Source organism: Canis lupus, chromosome 32 (assembly GCF_003254725.2).
Source record: "Canis lupus dingo isolate Sandy chromosome 32, ASM325472v2, whole genome shotgun sequence".
NCBI classification, from domain to species: Eukaryota; Metazoa; Chordata; class Mammalia; order Carnivora; family Canidae; genus Canis; species Canis lupus.
In genome coordinates this window covers 8,266,682-8,285,152 of record NC_064274.1, presented here as the reverse complement: position 1 = coordinate 8,285,152, position 18,471 = coordinate 8,266,682, and the positions used below count along the sequence as shown (strand labels likewise).

Here is an 18,471-nt window from a genome sequence, read left to right as displayed (position 1 = left end):
TTTGAGAGCTTCATCTGAACTGTCAGGCCCGGAGGGAGAGAGGAGAGCGGAGAGAGGAGAGGGAGGGAGTGGAAGAGCCGGAGAGGGTCAGCTTGGCCAGAGGACAGGGCTTAGAAGAACGAAGACTGTAAAGCTGCGAAGAAAATGCGAGAGAGGAGAGGCAAAGGCGGAGAGTGAGAAGAGGAGAGGGTGCTGGGGGGGGGAGGGCGGGGGTCTCCAGGCCCGTCTACGGAGGTGGACCGACGAACGGAGCCTTCAGACTTTTCACACTTGGTCTTTGTTTTTCTGCGGGCTTCTTTTTTTGCCCCCTCCCTCTTTTTCTTTTTCAATATTGCAACTCCGGTGCCCCGTGGCCCAGAGGGGAAAGCGGGTAGGCGCGCCGAGTCCCGTGGGCGCGGGGATTGGTGGCACTGCCCTTCCTGGCGCACCCGCCCCGGGCCGAGCCGGCGGAGGAAGGCCGCCCGGAGGCGAGATCCTCCCGCGGGCTGGATGCGCTCTCTCCTCGCGAGCGGGGAGCGCCGAGTGCGAATCAGCCTCGCGGAGAAAGAACAGAGCGGCCGAGTGAGATTGGAGGAGCGCGTCCAGCGGAACCGGGAGCCCTCCGAGCCTCCCCAAGGACAGCGAGCCAGTCCCCACGCTCCAGCATCCAAGTGGAGACCCAGTGACTCTTAACTTTGTTGCAAACTCTGGGGCCGGCCTGGGTCTTGCTTTGCTTATTTCTCGGGGAGGGCGGAGAGAAGATGAGAAGTAGCGCACACTGAGAGGCGAGGAAGAGGGAGGAAGAGAGAAGAAACTGAGATCGAGTCCACGACTAGGAGCGAAAGGACAGCCAAAGCCGCCCGGACGCGCGCGGATCCGCGAGCCACCGCCTCTCCAGCGGCGCCTTTGGACATTTCTGCTGCGCAGCTTCGAGAGCACCTCTCGGCCGCCGCGTTCTCGGCCCAGTGGGCAGGTCGCCTCCGGGAGCGCGGAGCGGCGGCTCGCTCGCGCCCTCGGCACTCCCCGCTCTCCCGAGCCCCGCCGGGGCACCGGCCGGCGCCCCCCCTGAGTGGCTGCGGGCTCCGGCCGGGCCGTGGGATGTTAGCGGTGGGGGCGATGGAGGGCACCCGGCAGAGCGCATTCCTGCTCAGCAGCCCGCCCCTGGCCGCCCTGCACAGCATGGCCGAAATGAAGACCCCGCTGTACCCCGCGGCGTACCCCCCGTTGCCCGCCGGCCCCCCCTCCTCCTCGTCCTCCTCGTCCTCTTCGTCGTCGCCCTCCCCGCCTTTGGGCGCCCACAACCCAGGCAGCCTGAAGCCCCCGCCCGCGGGGGGGCTCTCGTCCCTGGGCAGCCCCCCACAGCAGCTCTCAGCCGCCACCCCCCATGGCATCAACGACATCCTGAGCCGGCCCTCCATGCCCGTGGCCTCAGGGGCCGCCCTGCCCTCCGCCTCGCCCTCCGGTTCCTCCTCCTCCTCCTCCTCCTCGTCCACCTCCGCTTCCTCCGCTTCCGCAGCCGCCGCGGCGGCGGCGGCCGCTGCAGCCGCCGCCTCCTCCCCAGCGGGGCTGCTCGCGGGCCTGCCCCGCTTCAGCAGCCTGAGTCCGCCGCCGCCGCCGCCCGGGCTCTACTTCAGCCCCAGCGCAGCGGCCGTGGCCGCCGTAGGTCGGTACCCCAAACCGCTGGCTGAACTGCCCGGCCGGACGCCCATCTTCTGGCCAGGAGTTATGCAGAGCCCGCCCTGGAGGGACGCCCGCCTGGCCTGCACCCCTCGTGAGTATGGTCGCCCCGAGTCCAGTTGTGCGTGTCCCGCTCACGCTCGGGCCATGGCCCCTGCTGTGCACGGGGATCCGTGCACCCTCTTGGCTCCCCAGTAGTTTGGCAGCGCCAGAATCGCACGATACTGTAGGCTCTGCCAGCGTTTTCGTGGAGGGACTCTGGCTTCCCTGAGCCTGCGTCCAAGCGCCCCCCTCTCTCCAAGTCTTGGGCACGCCTCGAGGAGCGGGTGTGCAGGAAAACATTTCGCGTTGAAAACAACGCGGTGCCGGGCGTGGGTCTCATGCGAGGCCCCGGCTGCTCTGGAACAGCCTGACGGCAACCTCAGGCCCTGCCCGGGTTAAGGATGTGGGAAGGGCAGGTGAGGCCGCTGCGCCCCCGCCTCCACCTCTTCTTTCCCGGCTCCCGCGCGTAGTCGGCTGGGGCTGCACCCCACCTACGCCAGCCGAGCTGGCCTCTCTGCGGACCGGGGTGGGGGGCGGGGAACGACAGCTGCAAGCCCCCCACAGCCCCGAGCGAGCGCGTATATTTGCACCTACGTCTCGGCCCAGGGAGTCCCCACCTAACCTCTCCGCCTTCGAGGAGCTCCCCCACCCCCACCCCCACCCCAGTACTTTCGGGCCCAGTGAGCCCCTAGACTCCAGGCCCGCGGCAGGAGCTGGAGCGAGCTCAGTCACTCGGGCCACTCCCCTCCGCGGGGCTCTCGCTTTCCCACCTGCCTTGGCCCCGGGAGGGGAGGGGGGTGTGTGGGTGGCGAAGGGCCGGGACGTCTTGGGCCTGGGAATATTGAGAGGCATCGCGGCCTCCAACATCCTAACAAGAAAACGAACCAGAGGAAAAACGAGGTCGCGGCAGAAGGGCTGGGGAATGTGCACGTCCCACCGCGACCTTGCTTGTAACCGAGTTGACCGGCGATCGTTCCAACCTTCTGGGTGGTTGGCCACCTCCGCAGAGGCTCCTAGCCTTCCAGGTGGAGTTCGAGACCCTGTCCGGGTCTTTTTCTTGCTCTGTTCTCTGCTCTTGACCGAGTCCCGCAAGTTTCCACTTGATGGAAAGAGAAAGAGTTACACCTCTTCCGTGTAACTAAGGGAGGTTGCGGGAGCCAAGGGGAGGCTCCCTCGGGAAGCCTGGGGACCGAGGGCGGCCCAGGCTGGTGAGGGTGTCGGGGAGACGCTATTGTATTAGTTCTGATGGCCCTACAGGGACCGCCAACAAAGGCGGCACCCCCCTCCCCCTCGGCCGCAGCGGCTTTAGACTTGGGGGGCGATTTAGCTCTCTTGTGTGCAAAAAACAAGGCGTCCTTTGTTGTGCAGGCACAGGTTAGGAAAGCGTTCAAGGAGAAAAAAGAAAAGAAAAGAAAAAAGAAAAAAAGAAAAGGAAGGGAAAATTAGTCATCCTCGTGCAAAGTCTCCGAGGCCGAGCGAGCACTACTAGGCTGGGAGGCGAGAGGGGCCTTCTCCCCGCATTCCTCAATTTACGGGGGCCTGGCGATTCCGCCCCGGAAAACTTCAGCAATGCGCTGCCTCACTGTTTGACGTCTGGGTTCAACAGAAGGTTGTTTACTGCTGCTCCAAACACACCGGGCTTTTTAAAACAGGTGGGCGTAGAAAGGCCAAGGCGCGCGGTGGGACTGGAAGCGCCAGACCATTCTGCTGTCTGCGACGGTACAGGCTGTCCAGAAAACACTGTTTTTTGAATTCGTTTCTTTTCAGTAGCGCCGCTTGTAACGGACTGTCTCCCCACTTCCCTTGTTTATCTGTTCTCGCAGATCAAGGATCCATTTTGTTGGACAAAGACGGGAAGAGAAAACACACGAGACCCACGTTTTCGGGCCAGCAGATCTTCGCTCTGGAGAAGACTTTCGAACAAACGAAATACTTGGCGGGTCCCGAGAGGGCTCGCTTGGCCTATTCGCTGGGGATGACGGAGAGTCAGGTCAAGGTGAGCAGACCTTGCAAACCTCGAGGGATGGTCTCCCAATCCCCAGCACACGCGCGCGCGCGCACACACACACACACACACACACACTCACACACGTGCGCGCGCGCGCGCATCCCCCTCTAACAAACAGCCGCTCGGGGGTGCGGATCTGAGGAGCCAGGGGAGAAGATGAAATCAGCGAAAGGGGTGGGAGTGGGGGTTACAAAGGCCCTGGGGTCTTGAGGCGGGCAAACTGTTGATGAACAAAAGGAATCAAGCCCCCGCCTTTGAAATTAGGTTAATCTAGATAGCAGCCTGTGCTGGGGGAGCTCGCCATTATTGGAGAATAAAAGCATTACCGAAATATCAGCCCAGAGTAGAGATCAGGCCAGTTAGATAGCTTCTATTTATTCTATCTGTAAGGTTATTCAAGCTTTTGTTTGTCAAGTCAGGCTCCGTTAGTTATATAATTTCCTGATGTAGATCAGCCTTATAGGGCTAGCTACTATGTTAACTTGCAGGTTAAAAAAAAAAATCGGCAAGATCCAACCACTTACAGGGATGAATCTGCTTTTAGTTCAGCTGAGGATCATCACTTTGGAATAGCAATTTTCCAAGTGATTTGACAAGATTATTACCGTGTTATGAAAGAATCCTGTCTAAGTTTATAAACAGAAGTACCATATTTACTGTTTGTGACAACAATTTATAATTAAAATGTCACTTAGCTTATAATTGAGTTGTACAGTATATTTTCTCAAATCAAATTTGAGAAGTCTTTCCCTGAAAAATAAAAAGATTGAACCAGCTAGGCAAATTAAAGTGGTTTCCTATATTTCCAGTATTCTCATTTGAGTTTCTTCTTCAGTTTATTATATTTGGGTGGTTTTTTTGGGGGGGGGGAGGAGGGAGGAGTGTAAGTCTGTTTTCATTAGTAATTTTGTTGCTCCTTAAATTAAGTAGGAATAACTGTTAGCCACGTCTGCTGGTTAGAGTGTATTTCCCCTGGGGGCAAGCATCATAAAATGCATTTCAGAAGTGATTTTGTATGTGACCATTAGAATACCATCACAGTAAAAAATTATTTTTGCAATGGTTGGTACAGAGCCTACCACAGTAATCTGGAAGTGTTCATTTGTCACCGTAAATATGTCTGTGTGGCTAGAAGTGAATTATTATAGCTGTATAAGGAAAATAAAAATCACTTTCTTAACAATTCTGATTCTCTAGATAAAATACATAACAGATGAGAAAATGGATGAGAAGCATAAAAAAGAGGATAATATCTTTGGGAAATTGGTTGCTTATTGCTGATGCTTTAGGTTAAATTATGTGTATCACACACGGTGTCAAACACCGTGAATAGCTAAAATATTTGTTATATAAAATAAATGTCTTGGAGAAGAACAATATTAAAATAATATTTGAAAGGGTAGTCATGCTAACAGTGGGAAATAATTTAATTGGCAACATTTCACTTAAAAAACCTAGTGAAAATTTCAGCTTGATTTGGTTTTATGAAAAACATTAAGCCACAGAGAGAGACTCACACACAAACTACTGTGATGATTCTAGCTAACCTACCTATTCAATATTTTCAAGCATCTATGTTGATTATTATTAGCGATTTGAGGTTTGTGTTTTAGCAAATCCTTTTTTTTTTTTTTGACTTGATGTGGTACATTGCGAGTGTAAATGGGGAGGAGAGTGTTTACCTACCGTGTTTGTGTGGGTTCAGACTTGAGATAGGGGAAACGGACCAACCTCCAAAATCGAAAAGGAGAACAGAGGTAATTGGGGTAAATGCTGTGCTTTCTCCCACAAGTCACACTAAAAAGCAAGAACGCTCGCTCCAAGTCGTTTGAAAGTATTCATCTAAGAAAGTAAACAACAAATAAAATCACAGGCATATTGTGAAGCAAACTTAGGAAGGCGAGAGCTCTTCTACTTCAGACTAGGAAGTAGGAAGGCGGACTCGTTTTTAGGGAAACTTCAGTTCCCGAGTGTTTTCTCTTCGGAGAGCGAGCTCGCTGACACCGTCCGTCCTCCTGTGTTACCATCGCTATGGCAACGGCAGTCGGTCCGTCGGTGCCGGATCCTGGGAGGAAGCCGGGGCGTTGGGCACGGACAGTGACGGCCCCGGCCGGGGAGGTCTCGGAGGGAGGGCGGGAGGGTGGCCGGGGGCGGCCTGGGGGCGCGACCTGGGGGCGCGGGAGAGGCGGCTGTGCCTGGATCCGCCCGCCTCAACCCCGGCCGCCCCGTCTCCGCTCCCCTCCCCTCCCCTCCCCTCCCCTCCCCTCCCCATCCCTCTCTTGGTCCCCAGGTCTGGTTCCAGAACCGCCGGACCAAGTGGAGGAAGAAGCACGCGGCCGAGATGGCCACGGCCAAGAAGAAGCAGGATTCGGAGACCGAGCGGCTCAAGGGGGCCTCGGAGAACGAGGAGGAGGACGACGACTACAACAAGCCCCTGGACCCCAACTCGGACGACGAGAAGATCACGCAGCTGCTGAAGAAGCACAAGTCCGGCGGCGGCGGCGGCCTCCTGCTGCACGCGTCCGAGAACGAGAGCTCGTCCTGAGCGCCACCGCCCCGGCCCCGCGGGCGCTCCGGCCTCCGCCCCGCCCGCAGGGGCCCTTTGCTATTTTCTGAGATGTACATGTCTATTTTTTTAACCTGGAAATTGAGGGGGGCGGGGGAGAGAGAGAGAGAGAGAGAGAGAGAGAGAGATGGATGGAGAGATGGAGAGATGGAGGGAGAGGGATGGAGATGGAGAGGGAGACTCGGGGGCTGATCACAAGGCAGAAAAGACCACGCACCGCGCTGCGTTCCAAGGCACCTGCCCCAGCAGCCGGCCGCCCCCCAGCCCCGCTCGGCGCCCCGGACCCGTCCCCCGCGGGAGCTGCGGCCCCGCACCGCCCCCTCCCCTCCCGCCCGTGCCCCCCGCGGCGGCCGGGGCGGGGGCGGGGGCGGGGAGGTGTTCCCGAAGGCTCCACGCCCACCGCAGGGACCTCGGAGCCGCGCGGGCGGGCGGCCGCCTCGGAGGGGAGCGGAGAGGGAGCCTCCTACCCCCACACACTGCTGTGCCGACTAAAGCAACCTGTTGAAGGCTCTTTGTAAATAAATCGTGAGTCACACTGACTAGAAGTTACTTTATTGTGAATATTTAAAATGTAAAATGCTTTTTTTGAATTTGGTATAAAAAGATGGCCCTCCTCCTCCTTCCTGCGCCCTGCCTCCTTTTAAGAGCTACTCAAACCACACGTTTCCCTCGTATTTTGATCTTAATTTGAGAAGCGAGGCAAGAATGTTCTCCACCACCACCCTCCACCCCACCCCCTCGCTCCTCTCTCGGGTTTGGATTTGTTCAATCTCACTTTTCCCTTTGTCCCTTCTTGCTCGTCCCTGACCACCCCCCTGGCTCCGCGCCCCGCTCCCGCCTCCAGGACTTGAAGTAGAAGACGTGGAACCAGGGAAGGCCTCAGACCTGCCTCTCCGTTCCTCTCTGAAATTGCACAGTCGTTTGTTGCTATTTATTAGTGATTTAAAGAGAAGTATTGGGGAGGGAGGGGCTACAATAGCTTGTATTTAATTTAATTCCTTTCTGATAAGATTGCGTGTTAAAGTAGATGGTGGGAATTGTTACAACTGCTCCGGGTCAGAAACATAAAAATCCATTTAGTTGCTGTAATTGAATTTGAAGTGTTTTGTATCATAAGAATACTATAGACTATGTATATTGTTTTCTTTTTTAAGCTAATAATGGTGATATATTAGCATCTTTAACCTTTATTAATTTATATAAGGAATTCGGTTTGTAAAGAGAAGAGAACCCCCTTTGCAAGACCAGTTAAATGTAATGCACTTTCTGTTTCAAAGGATAAATCAAATTAAAAAAAAAAAAAAAAACAGTTTGAAGATGTCCGTTGCCTTGAATGGAAGGGTACAGATCATTTGATCTCGCCAGAGATCTCAAAAGTCAAGACCACAAAATTATTAATATTGGTTCCTTGGGTAAAATAGCTGCCGTTCATTCATTCATTCATTCATTCATTCATTCATTCAAGAGGGGGTCACAGCTCTCATTCTCTTGGATTAGGAAGATAAAAGAAATGTAGCTCCACTCATGGGGCTTCTTGAACAGACTTGTCTAACAGGCTGCTTCTGATGTCTGTGTTGTCTAATTTTTTCCTGATTGCTTTTTTTCCTTCTCAAAGAAGTCCCTGGAGGGTTTGAGGAAGGCCTCATTTCCATATATCCAAGATAGCTCCTTAGTGGAGCCGTGGCTCCATTAGCTGAGAGGAGGCAGAGGAGATTCCTGGCACTGCAGCACTGTTTGCAATGTTTGATGCTAACATTTAGCCACCCCCTGAAGCTTGTAAGAATGTAGAAGTTGGTGGAAAGACAGAACCTTGATTTTGCTAACCATTACAATAAAGAAGGATGAATTTAAAGAAAGCTTTTTCTAATGGATGCAAAAGTCTTTAGGGTTATGGAATCAAAGTCACAGCTTCTGCAGCTAAATTTGCAGGGGGTGGGTGGGTGGGAAGGAATCCTACCTAGGGAAAGGGGCTCTATCACTATCTTGGGATCTTTTTGTTTTCAGACACTCAGTTATAGGCTTGGTGAAATATAGTTATCCCCTTAGTGTTTCAGGTTAATGAGCTTGTGTTCAAAGAGAGAAAAATCAATAGAATTCAGTGGATTCTTCAGGCTAGCCTTAGGTAAAGAAAGTGTGGGTCTGTTTTGTTCCCTTGGGGAAAAAAAACTGTGAAAACTGGGAATGAGATTGCCTGAAGGAAATTATTATAGAATATATTCCTGATGGCATGGTGTAATGGAAAGAAAGGATGCAAATCTGCCCTATTTCTTTTCTCTAGTTTCTCTGTGAAGTTCCCAATAAGTTTTAAACTTCTGAATTTCTGCATTCTTAGCAAGATTGGGGTGTGTCTCCTATAGAGAGGTAGCTATTTCAAAAGAGTTTTTGTTGTGCTGGGGTAATATAATTTGAGCCTTAGTTATAAATAATAAGAATTTCTTTCCTTCCTTCCTTCCTTACCTCCCTCCCTGCCTCCCTCCCTTCTTCTTTTCTTCCTTCTTTCTCTTCCTCCCTCCTTTTCTCGTTTCTTTCTTTTTTTTATGAAAGGATCTGGGGAGGGGGCACTGTGAAAGTCTGTTATAAACTTCACTTTATTATTTGCTGATGTGCAACAAATGAAAGTGTCTTACCTACTTCATTACTACTTTTTAACCTTTTCTACCTTGAAAAGCCAAGCAACTTTTTACTTATTCCTTCTTCCTAAGAAAACAAAAATTCACAAGATAATTAGAAATGCTATTCTTAGAATAATAACAACTATTATTAATATTGTTGGTAGTAGTAGTAATAGTAATATAGTAGAATCAACCATAGAAACTTGGAACCAAGACTGAAGCTTTCTCTCAAGAAGCAAATAGGGTTACAGTATTTATTCCAAGTTAGAAATGTGGAAAGACACTTCTTCCAATTTTTTTAGGAAGCATTCCTTCTGAGCTCTTCACCTTTACATTGAGAACACCTGTGAAGTGGAAGTTGGTGGGCTGGCCTGTGCCCTACGGGTGATTATACGGAGAGCAAACAGGGTCTTCATGCTTCTGCTAAAGTGCTCTGAGTTGTGTGGGCAGCAGCCAGAGCTGGGCTCATGGGCCATTCTGCACTGGCTTCGTTCCTTTTTTCCAGTTGACTGCAACAGTGACTTGACATTTCCAGTTAATTTACTTCCACCCAGGATTCCAGCTGGCCACCAGTTGCAACTGGCCCCAGAAAACTGGGAATGAGGGATAAGTGGGTGAGGGACACTTTACTTAGGTGTTCCTTTATACGGGTCAGTTTGATTTGGTTTTGTGTATGTGCAAGAATAATTTTTTTTTTTTTAAAGAGTTAGCATGGTGGGGAAGCTAAGGAAACTGCTCAAGCAAGGCAGAGTAAGAATCATTTTCCATTTTGGCTTGAAACTTTTATGGCATTAACCAGCCATAAACATTTGATTAAGGCTGACACTCAGTTATTACAACTAAAGGGGTCATGACTTAAACACAAAGTGACAGCAAGTGACCTGATGGACTACTTTTATTTTTAAAATGTTCCCACTTCTATTGAGATATAATTGGCATATAACATCATATCCATTTAAGGTACAATATAATGATATATGTATATATTGTGAAATGATCACCATAATAACTCTAATTAACATCCATTATCTTGCATAGTTACACTTTTCTTCCTTTGTGATGAAAACTTTTAAGGTCTGTTTTCTTAACAACTTTCCAATATATGATATTGCTAACTATCACCATTACATGGCCAGATGTTTTCTACCTTTGACCACCATCACCCATTAACTCCCCAGCAGTCAACCTCTCCTTTTAAAAATGCTTGCAGGCAATGAAATGTCAACATGGAAATATGAGAAATGAGAAAAAAAAGGGGGGGGTGGTTTGTATGTGTAGTGAAAGGAAGGGTAAAACTGCTTTTTCATTTGTGTTTTAAAGTGTGTGTGTTTCTGTTCCTTTTTCTGAAAAGAGAGTCAGTGAGGTTGGGTGAGAGATATAGATGGAAGGGAAGGGCCCTATCTGGGTCTCTCAGATGTTCCAACAACATTTACAATTCTCAGCTTCTATAAAGTTATTTTCCTAGTCTCCAGAGTCCAAGCTCAGTTCTCCATTGCTGGCTAACTTTCTCTTCCATTCACATTCAGAGGATTCTGTAACTTAGAGCTCTATGCTTTCTTTCCCAGAAGCTGTGGTAGAGTGAGCAGCTTTCCAAGTTTGGGAAATCCACCTTTAATCCATTTTTTCTTTCACTCCTTGGGAGACAGTGGGAAGAGGGGGCACTGAAAACCACTCATTCTTCTCTGGAGAGATGTGCATTTTGTCACTGCTTACTGTGCAGGAAGTTCGGACTGGAGACCAGCTCTTCTTGGAAATAACGTACTAAGCAACAGAGTCTGAGGGTGCATTTGAAATCCCTTGGGGCCTAATGTCATGTACATGAGTATGTTATTAGATCCTCACTGTTTTGTCCTTTAAGCTGGTCATTGGTGGGGACACACACACACACACACACACACACACACCAGGAGGTGAAATTCCACTTGGGAACTCCTAGCACTGAATAGCTTAAAGAGACAGTGGCTCCTTTGTTAATCATTGACAATACAATCATGTAATAGCAACAGAGGTAAGCAATAGATTTCATCTATCAACTCTATTTTAACCTAAATTGGACAGCTTTCTCTGCGTTAAATTTCCTCGCTCTTACCACACATAGATACATGCACAAATGGTCTTCTCCCCTCTTCAGTAGGACTTTTAAAAAAGCCGATTCCTCAGTACACTTCCTTTTTTGACAGGAAAGTATTTTGTTCTGCAATATTTAGGCTACAAGCTTCACAGAGAAATACATTCTTCATAACATAGCCCTTTTGCAGATCTGCAGAAAACACATTCATACAACTCCTCTCCACTGTTAATGTAAAGTCTGACTAGGGAGCAGAGCAATGGTGTGAAGGGATGACAAAGGGATGGGGTATCTTCCTGAATTTGGGGCTTTAGCATTCCATAGATTGGCTTGGGGTTGCTCCACAAACTGGAAAGTTTATCTGAGAGCCTCAGTTCACTATCTACTCTTCCTCTTTCATCCACCAGATCATTCAGCCTAAAGATAAAATCTCTAGATACGCATCGCATCGTTTGTTTTCTGGCCCCGACAAAATGTGTTCATTGAATACCACACTTGAAGACTTTAAAAAGTAGAGCATGATGTCTCTGTGGTGTTTAATATCTATCGGAGTCTGGCTAGAATTCTGAAGCAGAAGCCTCATCCAGAGCTTCTATTTAGTATATTTTGAATACTAAGGGCTAGTTTGAATGAAGATACACATTCAACGATGGATCTCTTCCTCATTCTAGGGAGAGGAAGAGTTTTTTCTACAGAATTGAAAATGAGCATTATTGTCGTAGAGGAGCCCTACCACTTCACTGATGTTATTGCCTCCGTGTATTTTGGTAAAGGCAAAAGAAATGTCAAGATATAATTATTCCATATATTTGATTATTACAAGGGAGACAGATATATCAAATTGAGAAAGAAAACCAGCACACCTCTATAACGGTTTTATTTTTGGATATGCAAAAATTATGAAAAAAACACTATTAATCACCAGTAAATTGTTCGGGACCAGTTTGTATAGATCAGAGAAAGGCAAGGTTGCTGAAAATCTATTAACTTTACTACCAAATGGCCTAACCACCTTCAAATAAAGGCATCCAAATTTTCCTGCCTCCAATCTGAGCCTCCTCCATGGGTCCAAGGTTTGTAGTAATCCCTCTAGTCATCATGGGTAGCTGTGGTTCTTGTGCTTCAGGCTGTGGCTCAGCTCTTTTTTGCTGTTGTTGGGTTTTGTTTTTGTTTTTGTTTTTTTCTTGTGGTTCAGCTCTTGAAAAGAATTTTGTAAACCTTTTCTCCCTGTCCCCCACTCCCACTCTCACACTGGATTTTTCTTCTTTCCTCTTTGAGCTCCATACTTGGTTTGTAAGCATTTGCCTAATTTTCTCCCAAATCCAAATGGTTCCAAGTGAATGAGAGGGTCTGAGAAATGGTTTACCTTTGCCACAATCAGATCACATAGTGGTTGAGAGTAGGACTATGAAGCCAGATTATCTGATCTGAATTGCAGGTCTATCACTGACTGGTTGCGTGATCTTGGTCAAATGACTCTCTCTATGCCTCAGTTTTCTCATCTTTAAAATGGAGATAACTGTATGCAATCCATAGGATTATCAGGGGAATTAAATGGATTAACATGCAGAAGTTCTTAGAACAGTGCCCAGCGAATAGTAAGCTATGGAATTCTTAGCCATCATCACCACTACCAACACCAGGAACAGCCAGTTTCAGGTTGCTCCTAGCTTGGACCCTGCTGTCATGTGTAGAATAACTATTCAACTGAGGAAAGGTTATGAAAAGTGAAAGTGGGAAGAGAAGTAAGCAAGGGATATTTTCATTTTATGTGAAACTTAAAAGTTAACTACTGGTAGTGGTTTTCAAAGATTTCTAAAATTTCTTTGGTATTCCTTTCTTTTAAAAATGTATCCTAATCTCCTTCTTCTTGTGTCTATGTTTAGTGACTTAAATGAACAGAGTACAGCAGAAGTGATGGTGTGTGATTGGGTCATAAAAGGCATTATGGCTCTGGGGGAATTCAACTGCCATGTTGTGAGGACACTCAAGCATCCCTATGGGGAGGTCCATTTGGGAAAGAACTGAGGCCTCTGGCAACAATCAGTCCTAATCTGCAAGGAGTGTAAACAAACTCTGGAAGCTGATCCTCCAGTGCAGCCAAGCCTTCACATGACTGCAGACTTGGCCAACATCCAGACTGCAATGTTATGAGCCCCAAGGCAGAATCACCCATCTAAGCTCTCCAGGATTCCTTACCCACTGCAGTGAGATACTCAGTGTTTATTGTTTTAAGCCATTACATTTGAGGATAAGTTGTTATGTAGCTTAGATAATTAATACAGTATCTAACAGAACTATTTCTGTTCTCTGAATAAAGAGTAGTGTAAGACAGACTCCTGAGAAAGACATCTTTCATGATTACTTAAAGTCATTTGAAAATGCTTCCAGAACGACCCCACATAGTATGAAAGAAGCCTTGGGTAACTTATCAGGGTAAAAAACTTGAGCCCTATTGCTCATTTCTATTTCTTGATGGTAAATTGACCCCCCCCCCCAAAGTTACTTAACTTAGACAAGCTTCCATTTCCTCATCTATAAAACCATCTGAATTACTACCTCACAAAGTTGCAAAAGCCAAAGGGCTTCATAAAGCATGAAGCAGCGCATAAACGTAGGAGGTGATGACTGTCCTATAATACAGATGTATATAGTTTGGTTAAACATGTCATACTATTGTTTCCCACAAAGGAATCTCAGACATAGAAAAAAGTCTGAATCTGGCTTTGCAGGGTGGTATTTTTTCTCTCCCCATGGAAAATGGCCCAGATACACTTCTAGCTTTACTCAGACTGGTTGGATGCTGGAAAATCTGGGGTGGGGGAGTGGGGGGAGGTGGGAGGAGCTCAGGAAAAGAAAAAAAAGATGCAAAGGAGAGAAGGGACCCTGGATTTCAAGTTAGGACTGAGGGTTTGGAATTGTCCCCTTTACTTTTCCTTTGAGAACTAGGGACATGACTCTGTTTCCAAGACAGGATGGCAAGAAGGCAGGAGAGAGAGAGGGGGTGAGTGATGGATGCTGAAGCTGCTGTTGGTTACTTGGGATTAAGGAAGAGAGGCAACAAGCCCCTAGAACAACAAAGGAAACCTCCTCCACCACACCTGGCCCCAAAGTCAGGAGAGCTCTTGATTAAGAAGAAAGCTCCTAGAGACCTTGCTCCTTCCAGGGAGCTTGGACATTATTTGCCAACTGAAGTTGATGGGGAGAAGTTCCTCTTCCTACTTGACTCTTGGACACTCCTTCCAACAGAGCAGCAGAGCGAACTCAGTGCACCAGGGTAACAATAAAAACGGAAAATACACTTGAGGACGGGCTTCGTTGCCTCTGGTGTAAGAAGCCATCCTGTCTAGGTATTCTGTTAAAAGCAATTACAGAGAAAAGGAACTGCAAAGGCAAATATGAAATCAGCACACTGTCATTAACTTCCATGAAATAGAGACTAAGGCAGAAGTGGATGACTTCAAGGGACCTTGCTTTCAGCACCCTTAAGATGATGATGTCAGCCAGGGACCCATGCTCTACCTGGAGACCATGATGGCTTCCAAGTGGATAGTCTATCTGCTACCCTTTCCTCCCTCCCTTCTATTTTCCTTCTCCTCTTTTCTTCTTCTCCTTCTTCCTCTTCCTCCTTCCCTTTCCCTTCTTCTCTCCCCCTCCTTCTGTACAGTATAGTGCTGTGCATTTCACCTAGGGGAAGAACGTGCCTCAGAAAGATCCGAAAGATCAGAGTGGGTTACAGTTTGGAAGAGGTGCAACTGTTCTACCTGTTGGAAGACTGAAACCCAGAATAGGAGGACTGCAAGGGACAGGACTATACAGTCCTTGCTTACTGTTGTGACCCCAGGACATTGTATGGTGCCTGACACGTAGAGGGTATTCAAAGAAGATTTCTTGAGTGTCTGCACTCGCACATGAGCATACACTATACCCCCAAACGCTGAAGCTGCAGGGAACTTTGCTTTCTCTTGCAAGGTTTTTTTGTTTCGTTCTATTTTTCCCTTGAAGTTTTTTTTTTGTTTTGTTTTGTTGTCTTTTTTTTTTTTTTTTTTTTTTTTTAATGATAAACCTGTAATGTAACCTTTTCTCTTCTCCCAGCCTGGAGGCAGAGAAATGATCTCCAAACTATCAGGAGTCTCTTTTAGCTGTGAGTATATATATATAAACATCTGATAAATTGCTGTAAAAATAAGCACACACAGGTTAAGTAGCATGAGGGAGTTCAATGTGAAGATTTTCCTTGGGTAAAATGGAAGATCAAGTAAGGGTACTATAACACATTCATTTATCAGCTCAAAACATAATAACTGTAAAATAAAATCTTCAGTACAATCATCATTTGTAGAAATGTATGCCTCACTTTCCAAGGCACATGGGTTAAAATGCTGCATGGAGGACTTATTGGCCATTTAAAGTACTCTTAGCAGTTGAGACTCATGTCTCTTTCACTGATCCCATCAGAGAGTCTGGAATACCAATCTTAGATTTCCAGCAATATTTTCCCTGAGACAAAAACTTAGAATGATATAAATTAATACAACCACCTCCTACATATTTTAACTAGGCTTTCCTCTCTCTCTAAGACTTGGAAGAATGTCTCCTGACCACTCCTCCCTCTGTGTCTGTCTGATGCCCATCTCAGTACCTGAAGAGTCTGGATGCACTGGGAGACCTTTGTTTGCATCTTTAGAGCCCCCTTTGTGGTGAACTGATCTTAGAGGCTGTGTGAGGGCTAAGAAACCCCCAGCAGAACTTGCTGCACTTAGGTGGTGGTGGGGCTGGAGTCAATTTCTCTTAACCTGTTGGCCAAGGCTACAATTACGGCTGTTTTCTTTAGCCCACTCCTTTTCCTTTCCTCCAGAACAGGGAATTTAGGAGCTCCTAGTTTTTTGTTTACTCTTCCCCATTAGCCTCTGTATGGAAAGCCAACTGCCAATGACCACTTCTGTTTCCAAGGGGAAGGTTTTAAAAAAAATTTTTTTCCCCTGAGGGCCATGAACAAATTTAGGGTCTAAGGAGGAGGAGAAATGAATAAGTCCAGACCTCGGGTCTTTTAAATAAGATGATAAAACAAGCAATAGCTGCCACTCCGCAGCTCTCTATCCCCACCCCCTCTCCAAAGGGGTTTGCATTCTTCCGCTTGTAATGACTTCATTGGTCGACTCCTTTTCTTCAGTACTTTTTTCTCCATAGCTGCATTATGGCAATAGCCCCCTCACTGGCCCCTAGAAGCCCAGGCAGCCTAGAAAAACCCTGTGGTATCTTAGGCTCCCTCCAAATCTGGGCGTCCTTTACCGGGGGAGTGGGAGCATGGTTCGCGGGTCTCAGTCCCACAGCTGAAGTCTGCGCTCTCTTACTTTACCTGATTCTGTTCTGCTGGGCGGAAGACTTGTTTCCCTTGCAAGGAGCTGTTTCCATGATCCCACCTTGCACCTCATACTGTCACAAATGAGGCTCTCTTTAAAGAGCTGGGTCTGTTTGCGAGCAGAGAATGAGGAAACTTGGCTTCCCTAGGGCGAAAAGGGCCATATCTGCACATAAAGGCTTCCTGCACTGGGACATCTGCAATATGCTCAGTGGTCCTATTTACTGGCTGGGGCTAAAGTAATCTCGCCCAATATCTGGCCTGGGCCTCCCACCACTTTCCATCCAGGTGAGGGGAAAAGGGAAGCCTGCAGGGCCTAATTGAGTGGACCTCTCAGGGGTCCTACTGGTTCAAAAAGGACCTAGAAAGAAAAGATGCTGAGGCTCCCTTTGAATCACAGGCAGAGGTGAGAAGGAGACAAATCCGAATTCGTCTTGATCAAATGGAAAGACAGATTTAAAAAAACACTATTTGCTTGTGTCATGCCATCTGCTATGAAAACGGCTCCCCGCCAGGGAGTCCTATACACATGCTCAAGGTGGGTCCTCTCCTGTCTTTCTAATTTCACACTCTGGCTTCCTGAGTCCACGATTGGAAAGGGAGGAGAGAGGGCAAGGGCGAGTCAGCAGCATGGGGTTTAATGGTGGTGCTCGCTATATGGGTGATGCCAGGACATTGGCAGTTGGGCCCCGTGAATGAGTTTGCTTCTCTAGTTTGCTTGTGGACACCTTTAAGCCCGAAAGGTGGTGCCTCTGAGGACACTTGTCCAGGAAACACATGCCTACACGCAGAGGAACAGGTGCTGCTGGTCTGGATCCTTCCTGGAGATCCCCCTAGAGCCAGAAAGGGTGCCAGTGGCCGCTGCCTTCTGTCATCCGACTGTCCCTTACTTTATACACCTCTTTTCATATACTCCTCTGGGACACCTTCCCACGGTTTGGATTGAGCTAAAATCCAGCGGGTCTCACAGGAACTCATTTCCACACCAGATGCTCCCTACCACATTCTTTCTTTGGGGGACCGCAAGGCCAAGGCCCTGGAAATTCGAGAGACTTTGGAAGTGCCCGGCACCCTACTTCCCTTTCTGGTCCTGATTCGGCCTTTGGCAAATTCCTTGTTGAGCCCAGCTGGACGAAAGTCCTTGTTTGATTCAGAACCCTGATCACATTTGGCCCCAGTTCGCCTGTAACTGGGGCAGGGTCCACCGCGGAGGCTGGGTGCACACTTGCGGGGGCCTGGGGTGCTCCTTGCCCTCACCGGGTGTGCGCGATCAGTCCCGGACCCTCCCCTAGACGGCCTCTCTCTGAAAAGAGAGGGCTTGAGCAGCTCCCTGGGGAGTCCCTGACCGTCCTCTGTACCATCCGCCCTCGATTCTGCTGTCCCCAGGACTGACCCCGTTCCTGCCGAGGCACCTGACAGCGCAGCTTCACAGAGGAGCAAAGCCACGGTGTCCAGGGCCAGCTGAGCATTGGCAGCTCCCTCGTTCTTGGCCACCTCGGGTTTTTAGTCGGAGCTTGGAGGAGGAAGCTGAGCTTGGGAAGCCTGACCTCGGAAGCCCCCAGCCGGGCCCCCGACGCCCGGGCGCGCCCTCTGCAGGCTGGGCGGTTTGTCCCGGCGGGCGCTGCGGATCCGGACGAGGCTGGCCCCACGCGGCGGGGCCGAGCGCCCCCGACGGCCGCGCGCTCCGGGGTTGAGCCCCCAGCGCCGCGTGCACCTTCCCTGCGCCCGACCTGGGGGATGCTCGGCTCCCTGGGGGCTCCGGGCTCACGGAGCTGCAGCGCTGGGCCAGCGGTTGCGGGTCTCGCAGCTCGTGCAAGTGTGGGCCCTCTTCCCGGAGCGCCCCAGCACCGAGGCTGGGCGCTCGCCTCCGCGGAGCAGTTTTCGGTCTTCTCTCTCCCTTCTGGGCTTTGCGATGAAACCATAAAGGCCACCACGCTAGGCTAGACCCCACCGTTCAAAACAAGCTATTAAACGGTATCTTTAGAGAAGTGTGTGCACATGTGTGTACATCTGTTCCCTCTCTCTCACACACACACCCCTGATTCTCCCCCCCCCCCATTGCTGCCTCTACCTCCCTCCCTCCCCTCCCAGCTCCCACCAGGTATGTTCTAGAACAGACACAGGTTGCCGGCGCCGTCCACCAGCTGTCCCGAACAT

The 18,471-nt window shown here is 49.1% G+C and overlaps 1 protein-coding gene across 1 annotated transcript; it reads left to right on the top strand.

Annotated features, from left to right (window-relative positions):
* Positions 1 to 204: 204 nt before the first annotated feature.
* On the top strand, positions 205 to 7,577 carry NKX6-1 (NK6 homeobox 1). The gene is made up of 3 exons (XM_025425732.3): positions 205 to 1,750; positions 3,522 to 3,694; positions 5,997 to 7,577. The coding sequence occupies exons 1-3, from the start codon at positions 1,078 to 1,080 to the stop codon at positions 6,249 to 6,251; spliced, it is 1,101 nt and encodes a 366-aa protein (XP_025281517.1). The 5' UTR covers positions 205 to 1,077; the 3' UTR covers positions 6,252 to 7,577.
* The last annotated feature ends 10,894 nt before the right edge of the window (positions 7,578 to 18,471 follow it).